Source organism: Orycteropus afer, unplaced genomic scaffold (assembly GCF_000298275.1).
Source record: "Orycteropus afer afer isolate SDZICR_OR568_19922 unplaced genomic scaffold, OryAfe1.0 scaffold00059, whole genome shotgun sequence".
NCBI lineage: Eukaryota > Metazoa > Chordata > Mammalia > Tubulidentata > Orycteropodidae > Orycteropus > Orycteropus afer.
The window spans coordinates 7,157,946-7,175,999 of record NW_006921646.1 but is presented as its reverse complement, the minus strand read 5'-3'; the positions used below and the strand labels follow the sequence as shown (position 1 = coordinate 7,175,999).

The 18,054-nt window shown below is 36.7% G+C and overlaps 1 protein-coding gene across 1 annotated transcript in view; it reads right to left on the bottom strand.

Moving 5' to 3' along the window:
• The window catches only part of ZFAND3 (zinc finger AN1-type containing 3), a 502,295-nt gene that overhangs the window by 319,583 nt on the left and 164,658 nt on the right, over positions 1-18,054 (bottom strand). Inside the window, exon 2 of the mRNA XM_007939417.2 lies at positions 12,971-13,011. Coding sequence (XP_007937608.1) covers positions 12,971-13,011 — 41 coding nt within the window. The remainder of the gene's footprint in view (positions 1-12,970; positions 13,012-18,054) is intronic.

The following is an 18,054-nucleotide window of genomic DNA, read 5'->3' as shown; positions in this document are numbered from 1 at the left end:
ACAAATAAAACCACAGAGAAAATTGTCGAAGATGGGTTGGAAGAGAATTTTCCTGGTATGATGAAAATTGAGAATACATCCATTCAAGAAGTCCAATGAACCCCAAACAGGGAAGACCCAAAAGAAAATCACTAAGACATATCATCATCAAAGTCACCAAAACCAAAGACAAAGAAAGAATCCTGAAAGCAGCATGGGAAAAACAGAAAGTTACCTACAAGGGGCAACCAAAACGATTAAGCTTGAATTTCTCAGCCGAAACCAGGCAGGCAAGAACACAATGGGATGGTATAAACAACAACTGACCATTAACACACATGATGACATAACCCAGAAACCAACCCAGTTACAGAAGTATCCAAAGTAAATAAGCCTACAAGATTGTAAACAAGGAACTAGAGACATCAGTTGACAAATGAGGGCAACTACAAACCACAAAGAGGGAAAAAACTGTGTAGTTACAAAACTTCTAAATGGTAAAGAAGTCAAGACAACTGCAATGTAGAATGGACTTTCTAAACTTGGGAAGAAAACTATAAATCACAGGGTAACCTCAAAGGAAAATGATAAACTTTCACATTAAAATGAAAAAGAGGACCAGTACAAATATTTGTTGTTGTTGTTGTTATATGCCATTGAGTCGGCCCCAACTCATAGCGACCCCTCCTTGGGTTTTCGAGGCAGTATCACTACTGAAGTAGGATTGCCCAACCTTCCTTCCGAAGAGTGGCTGGTGGGTTTGAACCGCCAGCCTTCTGGTTAGCAGTCAAAGTGCCTTAGGCACTATGCTACCAGAGCTCCTGTACAAGTATTTAGCAAATACTAAAATAATAGCAACAAAGGAAGCAACAAAGGAATGTAACATGATTCATAAAGAAAATGAGCTAAGCACAGAAAATTATATGGAACAAAGAAATCAACACCACGAAAAAGCCCATAACAAAATGACAGTAATACATTCATACTTGTCAATAATTAATGCTACGCACCACTAAAGAATAATATAGAGTCTGCAAAACACCGCATAACATGGATGAACTTGAAGGACACTATGCTGAGTGAAACAGGTCAATCACAGAAGAACAAATATAGTACTAGTTCATTGTTGTGGAGGGTCAAGGAAGGGTTTATATGTGGAGGGAACTCTGCTGGTTGCCAGGGGTGGAAGGCGAAGAGAGGGAACACTGGGAAGGGAAAAAAAAAAAAAAATGCATTGACCCATGTCCCTTTCGTTTGTGTATTTCACATGCTTCCAGAGTACGATGATGGGACTGGCATCACTGTACATAAATTTTATTTCAGTAAAATGCATTTTTTTAAAAAATGAGGAAATTCATTGTTGGTAAAGAATGCTCTGAAGAGAAAATCTAGGGGTAAGTAGACAACTTTCTGCTGAAGAGATTAGGTGTATGATTCACACATACAAACAACCATCTCAGTAGAAGCCAGAAATAGGACAGAATTATCCAGGAAGGACAGGTAAAGAACCCACTTATCTAACGGTGTGGATTCCAAAGACACACACAGTAGACAAACAAGGTTTTTGAGAATGTTACAACAGCAGAAATACTGCTAGTTTGGACTTAAGGAACAGAGAGAAAGGGCAAAATAAAAGAAAGCTGTCGGTCTTCTAGTATTCTACAGGCAGTAAACATGCTGACAGAGTCACTTAGCTGTAAACATATGCTACCTTTCAAGAAAAAAGGAAGAATGACTCCAAGGCAGTAATGCCACTCAGAAAGGCTGGTGGGGCCACCAAGGTCCAGAGGGCAAAGTATCATGCCATAAATTATTCTCAGGTCTTGAAACCTAAGGGGATTTGCTCTGCTGAATACTGAATTTGCTTGGAACTGATAATCCCTTTATTCCTTCTAATTTCTCCTTTGTGGACTAGGAATGTCCTTCTTATGCCAGTCCCATCATCATACTCTGAAAGCATGTAACTAGTTTTCTAGTTGTCCAAGTCCACAGATGGAAAGGAATTTTGCCCTAGGATGGATCATACCCAGGGTCTTACCTATGCTGTTACTGTTCTTAGGTACCATCCAGTCAGCTCTGACTCATAACGACCCCATGCACAACAGAATGAAACACTCACTGCCCAGTCCTGTGCCAGCCTCACAATCCCTGCTACACTTGAGCCCACTGTTGCAGTCACTGTGTCCATCCATCTCATAGAGGGACTTCCCCTTTTTCCCTGACTCTGCACGCAGTTTCATTTTGTTTTGTGTGTATGTTACCTATGTAAGCAGGGTACTGTGGTGTGCTCCTCTATTCTCTGTTTGGCAGCACTCAACACTTACCACCTATCACCTTTCCCTTTGTCAGCCTTGTGTATGTCCCTGCTGTCCTTGGCAAACAGAGCCTATTATTAGGTCCCTGGAATCCAAATGAGAATGGTCCCTTCTGACAACATGACCAAAGTAGGTGAGATGAAGTCTAGCCATTCTTGCTTCCAAGGATCAGCATTCCAGCTGCAATTCTTCCAGGACAGATTTGTTCATTCTTCTGACAGTCCATGGTATTCTAACTATTCTTTGCCAACACCATAATTCAAGAGTATCAACTCTTCTTCAGTCTTCCTTATTCACTATCCAGCTTTCACATACATATGAGATGACTGAAAATACCATGGCTCAGGCACCTTAGTCTTCAAAAAGACATCTCTGCTCTTCAACACTTCAAAGAGGTCTTTTGCAGCAAATGTTCCCAATGCAATACATCTGATTGCACTGGGATGACTGAAATAATTTACATGATAGGATTTGGGACTTTTTACAAGGTAGTATTTAGATGACATTTTAGACTTAGAAGTGATGCCAAATGAGTTAAGACTTTTAGGAATGTTATGGTGAGGTGAATATATTTTTACTTAGGAAGTATGTGAATGGCAGGGGTGGAGCAGGGAGGGAGAAGGTGAACCACAGTGGACTGAAAGTTGCTTCACTAGGTGCTGACAAGTCAGCTCCGACCCACAGTGACCCTACAAGAGACCAAAATATTGCCCAGTCATGCGCCATTCTCACAATCCTTGCTATACGTGAGCCCATCATTGCAGCCGCTGTGTCAATACATCTTGCTGAAGGCCTTCCCCATTTTCACTGACCCTCCACCTTACCAAGCAAGATACCCTTCTCCAGGTCCAAAGGATATGTGCCACTCCTGTCTCTTCTTTTTTGATGGTACCAAGATCCCCCTTTCCACCTCTGGAATGGCACATTTTAAGCCTAACAAGATGCCAAAACTGACCAATCCCCATATTAGGGGGATACACTTTATTTGCACAGTCCCACCCCCACAAGGGTGCCATATGCCTTATTTACATCATTAGCAACCTATCCAATTCCTTTAGTGGACCACAAGCACCTCGCATTTGCATAGTCCCACCCAATCATCTGGTGAGAATCAAAAAGGTCATGGCCAGAGAAGCCATATTAAGTAAATCACTGTAGCACAATAAACAAAAAAAGAGGAGAAGGCAAAGACACACAAGAAAGGAGATCAAGTGAAGTTGGAGGCAGAGATTAAAGTAATGTGTCTTCAAGCCAAGGATCATCAAGAATTGCCAGCCACTAACCAGCAGAAGCAGGGAGAGAGGCAGGGAATGAATTCTCTCTCAGAGCCTTCAGAAGGTTATTAATACTGCTGACAACTTCATTTTGGACTTCTGGCCTCCAGAAATGTGAGAATAAACTTGTTTTAAGTCAACGAGTTTGTGGTCATTTGTTACAGCAGCCCTGGAAAACTAATACAGAAACCAATAAGATTATACGCATTAATAAAAATCAACAAAAAGTTTGAAGGATGATCAAAATAAAATGGAAAATTTAACACTTTCTCTCTATGCCCTAATGGATGAGCCTGTGTACCACTCTGGAGACCACAGCTATAGACCAAATTGTGGATAGAAAGAGCCAAATTATTTTAAAGAACCCACACCAAAAACCAAATGCACGACCATCGAGTCAATTCTGATTCACAACGACCCTCACAGGGTTTCCAAGGCTGTGAATCTTTGTAAAAGTAGACTGCCTCATCTTTCCTCCATAGATCAGGTAGTTTTGAACCACTGACCTTCTGCTTAGCAGCCAAATGCCTTAATCACTGCATCACTAGAGATCCTTTTAAAGAACCCACTGACTATTAAATTCCCTCTACTTCACCTAATATTCTGATACATGGTCACAATTTTTCTATTTAAGGGCTAGAAGAAGCTACCTTTCTGCTTCTTATAGCAATAAACATTTTGTTTCTTATTAGATATGCAACAATTACCTTTGAAATCATTTCCATAACAATATCATCTTCAACACACCCTTCATTTATCTTGTCTAGCATAATAATTAACCACATAATTTAAGAACACTTATTAATAAGACATCAAACTGCTATAGACTAAGAGGTCAGAAAAAGTTATCAGAGTCCAGCATGGCTAATTATTAGTTAAGGATCTGCTACCACAGTCTTGCTTCATTTGAAAGCAAGCAGACTACACCAAAAGAACAGAGTTTATCACACAGAAACTTTACCATATTGAAAAGTTTTAAAATAAGTAAGAGAAAACATGGATTGTTACCATGCTATAAAAACAGTAGTTGAAAACAGCTTAAACATCCATCAACAGGGGATGGATGGATAAATACTCCTATTTATTTAAAAATAAATAGGAGTATATTATAATAAGGATGATCAATTAATCTATCAACCAAACTAGGACACTTAACACTTACACTTTGAGGCACAGAAAGGGACACTTTTAATTAATTCACTGTCGTAACAATCATAAGCTGGAACATCCCAGGTAAATCTGGACATTAATTTCATGGAATACTGTAACAGTTAAAATCAATTAGAGCAACACATGTCAATACAATTGGTTTCTAAAAGCATTATCAAACAAAAAATTCAAGAACTGCAAAAAATTCAAAATTGCAGAATGAAAAGTGCAACATACCACTTATACATTTTAAAAACAGAAGTTATATCGTTTATCTCCTTACCCATCATAATACAAAGTGAAAATGCCTGAGTAAGAACAGTGGTTGTACCTGAGATGGAAAGAGGATGACTAAGGTAAAAGAAAAGTCTGTAAAATCTGATTTCCCTTTGTGATGTTATAAAGCTCACACACACACACACACACACACAAGACAAACATTAGCATTTGGTAATTCTGGGTGGGTACATGGATATTTATTCTATTATTCTCTATAATATTCTGAATTTCAGACACCCATCCATTAGACAGACAGCCACCAACAGACAGCCACCAACAGACATGTAATAGTTAAAGAGCGAGCCTATGAGATGAACTCTTTTAACAAACAAACATGTGTGCAATACTTAAGATCTTTCTTATGTTTTCACCCTTAAAAAAAATCAAAACATACACAACAGTAATCAAGATAACAAAATCACAAAGACTAAAATACCTTATTCAAATACTTCGTTTTAAAAGCAGCAATTGCCTTTCTTTTGAGAAAAGGCGATTAGAAAAATCAAGGTATAAAAAGCTTACAGAATTCTACCATCTACCAAAACCTCACAAAATTAAAATGGCTCACTGGAGTGGACATGTTGTTTAAACTATTTTAGTGATGGGTACAGGGTCTTCATAATTTCTAAAAAATATATTCGAAACAAGAAGAACTTAAAATTGTTCAGGTTTACTCTGTGCTTCTTACTGCAGATCCTCATATTCAGCAGTAACCTACAACTCTTCTGTTAAAAAGGACTGTTATCAGGCCACTTCTACTCTGACATTCTAAGAGGGAAAGAAGCAGAAAAAAGATGAGAGTTTAACTCCAACCCATTAAGAGTTGTAGGTTCATTAGGAGATATTTTAGTTTACTTGCTCTGAAATGGGAACTTGTTATATTGTTCTGAAAATTACTACAAAACTCACTGCTTCCCCAAAAAAAAAAAAAAAAAAAATTCTGGTTTAACTACCATTTTACCCAACGACTTACTCTGGATGTTAACATTTAGATTCCCTATGCTTCAGCAAACTTTGCACCTCAACATAAACACAACAAAAACCCTCACTAGTGGACTAATAGCAACATAATGATAAATGGAGAAAAGATTTAAGTTTTCAAGGATTTCATTTTACTTGGATCCACAATCAATGCCTATGGAAGGAGCAGTCAAGAAATCGAACAACGTACTGCATTGGACAAATCTACTGAAAAAGACTTCTTTAAAGTGTTAAAGAGCAAAGGTGTCACTTTGAAGACTAAGGTATACCTGTTCCAAGCCACAGTATTCTCAATAGCCTTATATGCATGTGAGAGCTGTACAATGAATAAAGATGACCACAGATGAACCGATGCATTTGAGTTGTAGTGTTGGCAAAAATACTAAATGTAAAGTGGACTAGTGGAAGAATAAGCAAATTAGTGTTGGAGGAAGTACAACCAGAATGGTCCTAGCAAAAATGGCCAGACTTTTTTTATCACACTTTGGTCATGTCATCAGAAGGGGCCAGTTATCACGCTTGATTAAGGTAGAGGGTCAGCGGAAAAGAGGGAAGATCCTCAAGGTCACAGTTTAACACAGTGGCCATTATGCTGGGCTCAAGCATGGAAATGATTTTGAAAATGGTGCAGGACCAGGCAGTGTTTCATTCTGTTGGACACAGAGTCACTATGAGTTGCAACTGATTCGATGAAACCTAACAACAACATGCTGCAAGTTATAATAAATTTTATTTTGCATATTCTGAAAGAAACTAAATACTTTTAGATTCTGTCAGACATTAGCAGAATACACTTTACTTTGTAAAAATTTACAATTTTTACAAGATACTGGTATCTAACTCTGAAAATACAAAAAAAAAAAATTAATGAAAATTCCTCCACCCTAAGAGTACCAAAATTAAATTTTTCATATATCTTTTTTTTCTTTCTCCAAGTCAACACTATACATTAAAAGTGTTGTTGTTGTTGTTGCTAGGTGCCATCAAGTTGGCTCTGACTCATATCGACAATAGAATGCCCGGTTCTGTGCCAGCCTCACAATAGTTGCTATACCTGAGCCCATTGTTGACAATGTTTCAGGGCTATTCATAATGTTTTCCACTAATATATCAGACAGTGTTTCACTGCTATTCATAAGGTTTTCACTGGCCAATTCTTTGAGAAATGGATGGCCCCTTCCTTCTTCTGAATCTGTCTCAGTCTGGAAGCTCTGATGAAACCTGTCCACCATGTGTGACCCTGCTGGTATTTGAAATACCAGTGGCATAGCCTGCAGCCTTAGCGCAAAATGCATGCCACTACAATGCGACAAACTGACAGGTGAATGGTGGACACTAAAAAGTAGGCTGATTAAAAGTGGGACACTCTACACATACTGCTTTACAGTCTTCCATGTTATTTTTAAAAACGAAAAAAAAAAAAAAAATCCCCAACTAATGGCATGTTAAGAGCATAAGTTATGGAACTTTGCTATTCAATAATGATTTCCAATTTAGGCAGACATTTGGCAGCAAATGATCAGGTTGGTAATTTTCAGATTGGGATACAAAGTATGTAGCCATGGGGAAAATAGAAGAACCCTGCCATAATACTGGCTAAATCATTCCTTAAGCCCTCCCCAAAGTCCATTTTCAATTTAAAATTGTAACTGTATGACAATATCAAGAACTACTAACAGTGAAAATAAATTCCTATACAGACCCCAGGATCTGACAAAAGCTAATACCAAAGATATATTATTTATAAGGTAACTTAGCATTTTCTCCAAAATTAAGTATCAGAACCCCAGTGTCTAGCTAGGGTTGATCATTTAAACAAGTACCTCAAAACAGATTTCCACAAAAATAAATATATGGCTGCATCTAGGATATTACGATATGCTCTCTATGTGATGTGTCATTTTATTTATTGCAATATTCTTCAATAAAAGCATTAACTAATCTTGAAACAAAGGTAAGGTTCCTTAACTCTCTTCCCACTAAGAAATACATATTATGTAATAAATAATATATAAATGTTTGGAGAATTACACTAAAACTAATTAAATGGAGCCATTTCATTTACTCTGATGCTTTGCCTACATTTTAAATTAGCCTTTAGCTGTCAAAAGATCCCTTACACTTTAGTTCTTCTAGCCTTATCCCTTCCTGTAAATCTACACAGTAATGCATTAGAAGTATTCCTTTTTTAAGGAAATATTCCATAAAGAATAAAAGAAAGCTTCTGGCTCCGTGAATAATCACCTCTCTCTTATTTGTCCACTTTTACATAAATCACAGCATAATCGAGTTTCTTAAAAGTTATTCTTAAATTGAACAATATGTTTAAATTATGTCTAGAGTTTAAAATAAATTCCTTACTTTGATTTCTCAATGAAGTACTTTTATCTCAATCTATAAATAATAGACATATTAGTGCCAGTTTTTTTAAATATTGAAAATTATTAAAAATTAAATACATACAGATGTCTAAAAGTCCATAGATCCCACTGGTTCTTTGCACACTGAGCACATACTAGGTTTGCCTTCTTAAAAGCATCTGTCACCACTGCTTCTCAGAAAATCTCCACCACTTAGGACATAACTACAGGTTCATTCCCTCACAAAGTATAAAAATGTTTATATATAGATTATAGCTGCTTCCCAGCCAGCATACTCTTGTGTCCGCCACAGCAAGCATTTCTAAGGGTTTGTGGATGGTAGTGATGATGGCACAGTGCTAGAGAAAGTACTTCAGTAAATTCTATTAAAATTTCTTCTGCCTCCCCAATTGTCATCACCCCATTTGGGGTTCCTGTCTGTCATCCACACTTCTTATTTAAGAAGTCAGCAACACTACTCTGTGAAGAACACTTTTTCAGTGATAGTTGGGCTTCACTATAGCAGTATAGGAGGTGACAATGAATTTGGTACTTACTGTCCCTAAATATCAGGAGCTCTGATAAGAGCAGTGGGTAAGGCATTTGGCTGCTCACCAGAAGGTCAGTGGTTCAAACCCACCAGCTGCTCCACTGGAGGATGATGAGGCAATCTATCCGTAAAGATTTACAACATTGGAAACTCAATGGAGGTTGCTATGAGTCAGAATTGATGTGATGGCAGAGAGTGAGGTGTAGTGGTTAAAGCATTTGGCTGCTAACCAAGAGATTGGTGGTTTGAACCCACCTGTTGCTCCATGGGAAAAAGATGGCACAGTCTGCGCCCATAAAGATTTAAAGCCTTGGAAACACAATGGGGGTTGCTATAAGTCAAAACTGACTAGATGGTCATGAGTTTGGTTTCAGTTTGGTCCCCAAATATCAAACGCTAGTTAATATCTAAAACTCCCAAATTCATTAATTCAGTTTATATTCAAGCAGAAAATATTACCATAACCAATATTATTTCTACCTTTGTTAAGAGGTAGGATACCCTCTGGATTATTTTGCTTGACTTTTCATATATAGTTTAACACAGCAACAGGCAATCAGGTTTAGTTCATGGCTTCACAGAGAAAAATCATGTAATCCAAGCTAGTCAAGAGTTCAAAGGAACAAAGATTCCAAGAAATTCAGTTAACTCAGAAAAAAAATACAGTCTACTTCACACACACACACACACACACAAAATGTGATCTCATAAAATTCAATGGTTTTCTAAAGTCATACATCTGTAATAATGCAGTGGTTTTGAAACCTCTTTAACAATCTTCCAAAGTAATATATAAATATTTACATAGCTATCCAGTAACATTATTTTCATTTATATTTGTAACCCAAAGATTTCACAAAACAATGCTTACTGCTACTATTTGCAATGCACTGATATTTTCTATTCAACTCAACTTTTTTAAGTGCTGATCATGACCCATTAAATTGATTTTTCTACCCACTAATGAGTCACAACACTCACAGTCTGAAAAACTGCATTAGAATGTAGTGTTTCAACCAATAAATGTTTATTTGCTATAACAAAACTATAAACACCATGTCATTAAATTTTGTTGCTTTCTATTTCAAGACACTGACGAGTCCTTTAGTAAAGTCATACACAAAACGTTTCAAGAAAAAAAAAGAATAGTTATGAGTAGAATACTATCAAACAGAGAAAAAAAAGCTAAAACTGGGCCAATAGAGATTCTCAGACTAGCTTTTAACTGAAAAGATCTGTGTCAAAATCAATTGATAATAAACATTCCAGAGTGCTACCATTTTCAACAGTCTGGATATACGTTCCATAACTTCCAATTAAACTGCAATCTCTTAAATCTTTTCTTTAGCAATAATATAATTAACAGTTTGAACTAAGAGGGGTAAATTATCAACCCAAAGGTGGGAGAATCTATTAATCTTATTCTTGAGATATAGCCAAATTTCTAAACAAATGTAGAGGACTGTGATTGCAGGAATGAAAACAGAACATGTAAAAGGTGAATCAACAGAAATAGAAGAAAACTAACAAATGTAAGAATGAGGATAAAATACTATGGTAAAATTAATTCTTGCTTATTCTTTTTAGAGTAAGTTATAACTTCAAATGAGAACCCAAAAGAGCACTTTAAATGCATTCTTCCTCAATAGGGGCATGGAGAAAATCATAATATAGGGTCAATCACTTTCCAGTGCTCCCCCAGAGCACTCCCTTTAAAGTCTTCAGGTAAAAGGCATGTTAATGCTAAGAAAGAAGCACACTACACACTTGTGACGAAAACTCCAGTGGCCTTAAATGGTTCCAGCATTTAAAGGGAACAGAGGCCAAATCAAAGCCCTCAGAAGAGAGTTATCAAAAAAAAATAGCAAATAAAATCAACCAAAGTAGGACACTCTTCTGCTGTTGTTAGGTGCTGTTTAGTAGGTTCTGACTCATAGTGACACTATATACTATAGCATGAAACACTGTATAGTTCTGCATCATTCTCACAATCGTTGCTATGTTTGAGCCCACTGTTGCAGCCAATATGTCAAACCATCTCACAGAGGATCTTCCTCTTTTATGCTGACCCTCCATTTTACCAAGCATGATTTCCTCCTCCAGAGACCAATTCCTTCTGATAACACATCCAAAGTATGTGAAACAAGTCTACTATTCTCACTTCTAAGGAGCATTCTGGCTGAACTTCTTGCAAGAAAGATTTGTTCTTTCTTCTAGCAGTCCACTGTATATTACATATTCTTCACCAACACCAAAATTCAAATGCATCGATTCTTCTTCGGTATTACTTATTCACTGTCCAGCTTTCCCATACATGTGAGGTGATCGAAAATACCATGGCTTGGATCAGGAGCACCTCAAAGTGAATCTTTGCCTTTCAATACTTTCAAGAGGTCTTTTGCAGCAGACTTGCACAATGCAATGTGTCTTTTGATTTCCTGACTGCTCTTTCTATAAGCACTGATTGCAGATCCAAGTAAAATGAAATCCTTGACAGTGTTCTATACACATGCGAATGGATAACACAGGCATGTCTTACCCTAACATTCTATAGAAACACTATTATTTGGTAATGTATTTAACAACAACTAACATTTCCGATTTTTTTTTAAAGTAACTCTACCCATTTTTAATCCTTTCCTCTTATCTCAAAACCCCAGGAATCTTTTATGGAGAAAAGGGAAAAAAATTTGAACTGATAGTGGCTATTAGAGGAAGGAATATGCTCAGCATTTAGCAGAATATTTTATCAGAGAGGCAAAACCATATCAAAGTAAACCGTAAATTAGCACCCTCATTTCCTAACCCTGTACCTTACTATATTGGGGGGGGGGGACCTTACTGCCATCAAGTTGGATCCAATTCATAGCGACCCCTTCTTTGGTTTTCTGATGTGGTATCACTACAGAAGTAGATTGCCCAATCTTCCTTCCCAAGAGTGGCTGGCAGGTTTGAACCACAGCCTTGTGGTTAGCAGTCAAGTACCTTAGGTACTACCACATGAACAAGACTTTAAACATGTTTTTTTTTTCATGTAATTTATTTTATATAAAAGCCTATAACAAACTTACTTTTCTACCACTTAGATTTATTCTGAAAAGAGATCCTGAAAAATTTCTTTACCTTAATGGTTAATAAAAGAGATTTTTAAAGTGATTTTCCCTTTTTTAAAATATACTCTAAAAGTGCATTTGAAATGACAGTGGCTTTGGCTAAAGTATTCTTCATACTGTCTTGCACATTTCATGTTTCTTCTATAGTAATGTATTTACTATATACTCTCCCTATCTTCACAGTGAGGTGAAATCCACAAATGCATCTTTAAAGCTCAATGATGTCTTTTCTTTTGAATTTCCAAAAGTACATAAAATGCTTCTTCAGTATACTAGCAGGATATTACCAACCATTCCATGCAACTGCACTTAGGGAAGTTATGGCAAACAGGTAAAGATAAAGAGGACAAGAAGACAGTATTTTCTTTACAAACTTGAAGGTATCTTCTTAATACTTTTAATACCAAAAAAGGCAAAGCTGTATAAAAAGCAAATGAACATACAACACCAAAGAAACCATGAATAGTTATAACCATAGAACACAAAACTGTAACGAGTCTAAAGAAACACAAATATAATGGGTGAGCTCTGACTTCATTTAGGGACAGAATACACTTCCTTATGAGTACATGATGTGTCATCTTACTCAAAGGTGTCTGGCCTTTTCCCAAAGCCACACTTTATTGTACAACAAGGGCCCCTGTGTGGAAAAGAGCAAACAATCTAATACACATTTTGTTTCCCACTACTTTTATATCTACTATAAGGTTACACTAACCCTCAACAGGAAGCATTTCTTCGTTCTGTAACTAAAGCTATGCAGAGTTAAGAAAAGCAGAATACATTCATTTGACATGATAAAAATATTGTTAGAAGTCAGATAAAAATCAAACTTACCTGTCATTAAAAAAAAAAACCTACACTATTTGACAAATCGCAAACATTAAAAGATACTAAGTAAATAAATAAATAAATAATCAAAAGAGGAAAAATAAAAACAAATAAACAAATAACCCTTTTCTGCACTTACCAGCAAAGCATTTGGAACAGAGATTCATAGTCTTGCTGGACCTGGGGTAAAACAAAGAAAAAGAAAGAAAGAAGAGCTAAAAAATTCAGTACCACTCTAATCAAAACATAAGATGTTTGAATGTAGGCAGTGGATTTCCTGGCCAGGCAACTAAACTAAGAAGCTAATGACAAGTCCTTAGCCACCCACCCTCTATCCCTCTCAATCAAACAAAAACACAATACACTTTTTTTTTAACCTATGAGTTAGCCAGTACTTTATTTTATTCTGATTAGAAGCTTATTCAATAACAAGTTCAAAGCAGTCACCCACAAATACTGTATTTTGCCCAGAAGACGACACAGGAGTCAAGTTATCCCACAGGACCATATTCCCTCTGCTCACACTACAACAAATATACCATGAAGTTATCACTAAAGGAATGACAATTGTGCCTCTAAAAGAGGTGAAACTTTCTCCTCACACAAATATTTATCTATCTCCATAACACCACTTGAATTATCTCTTGTTCTTTTTCTCTTCCCATTCTAATTCTATTTCAGATCCTGATCACATTATGACCTTGTTTTAAATTCCTTCTTCAGGTCTTCCCAATCAAATTATTCTTCATGTCCTTTCAGTTGTTAATAATAGCTACAATTCACTGAATACTAACTTAGGCACTTAACATATATTATCTTATTAATCTTTCCAACATCCCTGAGACAGGTATTACCATATTGCTTTGCTTCAAAGATGCACTTTTTTAAGAAATCACATTAATATTTCTGTAACTAGGAAACATCTTACAATGGGGTACAAGTGATGAATAATTTGATGAGGAGATATTTCCCTCATGTCCTCTCACCATGTTATTAAACTGAAGAGTCTTAGAAATCAACAACATATAGTTTCATCCCCATCTGACAGCTGAGCAGCTTGCCTGAAGTCACATAGCTGAAGAATTGCAGATAAAGTATCTGACTTCTGGTCTAAATTAACTCCAAAGGCCATCGTGCTACCCAGATTGGAAAACAAGTAAAATTATCTCTATATGCAGATAATATGGTCTTATATATAAAAAATACCAAAGAACCCACAAGAAAATTTAACAGCTTATAGAGAAATTTAGCAAAATTGCAGGATATACAAGGTCAACAAATAAAAATCAGTTGGGTTTCTATCCATCCACCTATGGACAGCTGATCTTTGAAAGAGCCAAAGGCCATTAAATGAGGAAGAGACAGTCTCTTTAACAGATGGTGCAGGACATTCATTTGCAGAAAAATGAAACAACATCTATACTGCACACAATACACAAAAAAATAATTCAAGATAGATTAGAGACATAAATGTGAAACCTAAAACCGACAAAGGCCACCAAAGAAAAGATAGATGCAAACTAACAAATCCTAATACATGGCATAAGTAGACTATCAAACGAAACTAAAAATGCACCAACAGCAGAAGATGAACTAGATGATTGGGACCTTCAAAAAAATAAACTCTTACATGCATCAAAAGTCTTCTCCAAAAGAGTAAACAGAGAATCTACAGACTGGGGAAAAAAAATATTTAGCAATCATATACGTAACTAGGGACTTATCTCTAAAATTTATAGAAATCTCCAACACCTCAACATCATAAACACAAACAATCCAATTAAAAAAATGGCAGAGGGCATAACAGTCACTTCATCAAAGACGACATTCAGGTGGTAAAATGACACATTTTGAAAAAGTGATCACAAATTGTTAGCCATTAGAGGGATGTAAATCAAAACAATGAGATATCATTTCACCCCAACAATAAAGTTAACAAGGCAGAAAACAACAAATGTTGGTGAGGGTGTGGAGAGAATGGACCTTTCATACACTGCTGGTAGAACTATAAAATGGTATAACCACTGTGGAAAACAGTATGGTGCTTCCTTAAAAAGTTGTAAGAGAAATACCAGAGGTCTGGTAAGATGGTGGAATAGACAGAAAGACTGCACAGACCCTCTTCAACAAAGAAAGGGAAACCAATTAACACAGATACAAAAGATAATCCTGGACCCCTGAGCCTTGAAGCGAAGGATACAGAAGTGGACTAAACTCAAAGTAGCAGAACAATTTGCGTGAAAACAACAAAAAAGGAGACATACAGACCTGAAGTCTGGCAGCGATCCTGAGGGCACAGACAGCTTGGATATTGCCAAGCGGTGGTAGGACCTAAGAATTAACCTAAAAATCGGCCCTTCCAGCCAGGGACTGCACAGAGGACTGCTCTGCTGGCTGGGGAATAAAACAGGAAGCAGCGAAGAGGAAGGCGGGCTGAGGGGTGGACTTTTCTCTGACAAGAGGACACAGCCATTTTGAATATTTGCAAGTGACTTGACCATTTTGGATATTTAAAGTGACAACGTTCTCCCAGATCCCAGCAATTAAGAACAGGCCCCACTTGCCAGGAACCCCAAAGGCATTGCAGACCCAGATGACTGGAAAGGTGCAACATTTCCCTTATTACTGTTACAGTCCACACCCTCTTGGTGAACAGAGGTGCAGCAATCCCCCACTCCCACCCACTTCCCTGGCTGGCAGGAATTCCATCCCAGTTTGTGTGCTCAGACGGAGCCTAGGTGCCCTACCCCACCCTGTCCCAATTAACTTTTCATTTTTCTCTTTTATAGTTTGTTTGTTTTTGTGTTTTAAAACTACTATTATTATCACTTCTTTTGTTCTTTTTACTATTCTCTATTCTTCCCCTCCCAGGTTCTAGTTATCAGGTTTTTTTCTTTTCCTTGTTCCTGGTTACAATTTTTTTTTTCTTTCTCGAGTTTAACCCCATCCCTTATTTTTCTTTTTGCGTGTTTTCCATTTCTTTCTTCATTATTCTCCTTCTCTACCTTTTTTCTCTTATTGCCCTCTCCCCAGATACTGTTTTTTGTTTGTTTGTTTTTATTTTTTCCCTTCTGCTTTTTTTTGGTTACTGTTCCTGTGTGATTACATAGTATATTTTCTGTCCATTTGCTTTCACTTTTTTGATAGTTATTCAATTGTTATTTTTGTTTAACTAAGTGGAAGATGGCAACAGGCCCCATACAACACAACTATACCCACACCTACTGCAGCTTCACTTAATGACTGAGAACCACCACTTCCTTATCCACCAACAGACCAGCGATAAACAACCACCAAGAAGAGCCTGACTCACCCTTCGCTGCTCTTCACAAACAGTTAACAAAGATCTAAATACAACAATGCCACGATGTCTCAGAGACAAAAGACCATCACAGTCCACACAAAGAAGTAAGATAAAATGGTAGAAACAAGAGATCAGGATACAGACCCAGCAGATATCCCTGAGAAGGACCAGCATTGGAACTCTCTGATAACAAATTCTAAAGAATTTATATTTATAAAGAATATATTTAGGTACCTTAAAGGATTGAGAGACAGACCAAGGAAAACACAGACAAAACCCTAGGAAAATTTTAAAAACAAATACAAGAACGAAATGACAAAATAAATGAAAAATTAGAAATGATTCTAAATCTACAGATAGAAATCCAGAAGATTAATACTCAATTGTCAGAATTAGATAACACATTGGAAGGGCAAAGGAGTAGAAATGATAAAATGGAAGACAGAATTATTAAGACTGAAGACAAATACCTGAATACTTCTTTGGAAAGGGATCAATCAGAAAAAAAACAAAACAAAAAGAAGAAAGCCTAAGGTGTGTGTGGGATACCATAAAAAGGAATAACCTACGTGTCACTGGACTTCCAAAACAGGAAGAGAAAAATAAAACCACTGAGAAAATTATTCAAGATTTGTTGGAGAAGAACTTCCCTCATATAATGAAAGATAAGAATATATCCACAAAAAATATATCAACAAAACCCAAACAGGACAGACCCCAAAAGAAAATCACAAAGACACATACATCATCATCAAACTCACCAAAACCAAAGATAAGGAAAGAATCCTGAAAGCAGCACAGGAAAAACAAAAGGTTACTTACAAAGGACAACCAGTAAGAATAAGCTCTGATTTCCCAGCTGAAACCCTGCAAGCGAGAAGGCAATGGGAAGGTATACATAAAACTCTGAAAGAGAAAAATTTTCAACCAAGAATTATACACCCGGCAAAACTGTCCCTCAAATACAGTGGTGAAATTAGGAGATTTCCAGATAAGCAGAAACTAAGGGACTTTGTTAAAACCAGACCAATATTACAATAGATACTAAAGGGAGTCTTTTGAACAGAGAACCAAAAACGCAAATAACAACTGACCATTAATACACAAGATGACATAACCCAGAAACCACAGCTATGGACATATCCAAAGTAAAATAAGCTTACAAGACTCTAAACAGAGAACCAGAGACATCAATTGGCAAGTGAGAACAACTACAAACCAAAAACAGGGAAAATACTGTGTAGTTACAGAACTTCTAAATGGTAAGGAAGTCAAGCAGTTGCAAGATAGAATGAACTGTTCTAATCTAGAGGAGAAAATTATAAATCACAGGGTAACCTCAAAGAAAAATAATAAACCTTCACATCACAATAAAAAAGAAGGCAAGCACAAATATTCAGCAAATACTAAACACCACCAAGAAAGGAAATAATAACATGTTGTTCATAAGAGACCTTGGACAAGCAAAGCAATACTGAAGAAGAAGAATAAAGTAGGAGGTCTCACACAGTTGGATCTCAAAACCTACTATACAGCCACAGTAGTCAAAACTCACTGGTACTGGTATAATGACAGACACATATGCCAATGGAATATAATTGAGAACCTAGAAATAGGTACATTGACCAATGGACAACTGATTTTTGACAAAGGGTAGAAATCCATTAAATAGGGAAGAGAATGTTTGTTTAATAAATGGAGCTGGCAAACCTGAATATCCATTTGCAGAAAAATGAAACAAGATCTGTACCTCACACCATATATATGGATCAAAGACTTAAATGTGAAACCTAAAACTATAGAGTTCCTCAAGGAAAAACTAGGGGCAAATTTAGAGGCTCTAATATATGGCAGGGAGCTCTAGTAGCGTAGTGCCTAAGGCACTTGACTGCTAACCAGAAGGCTGGCAGTTCAAACCC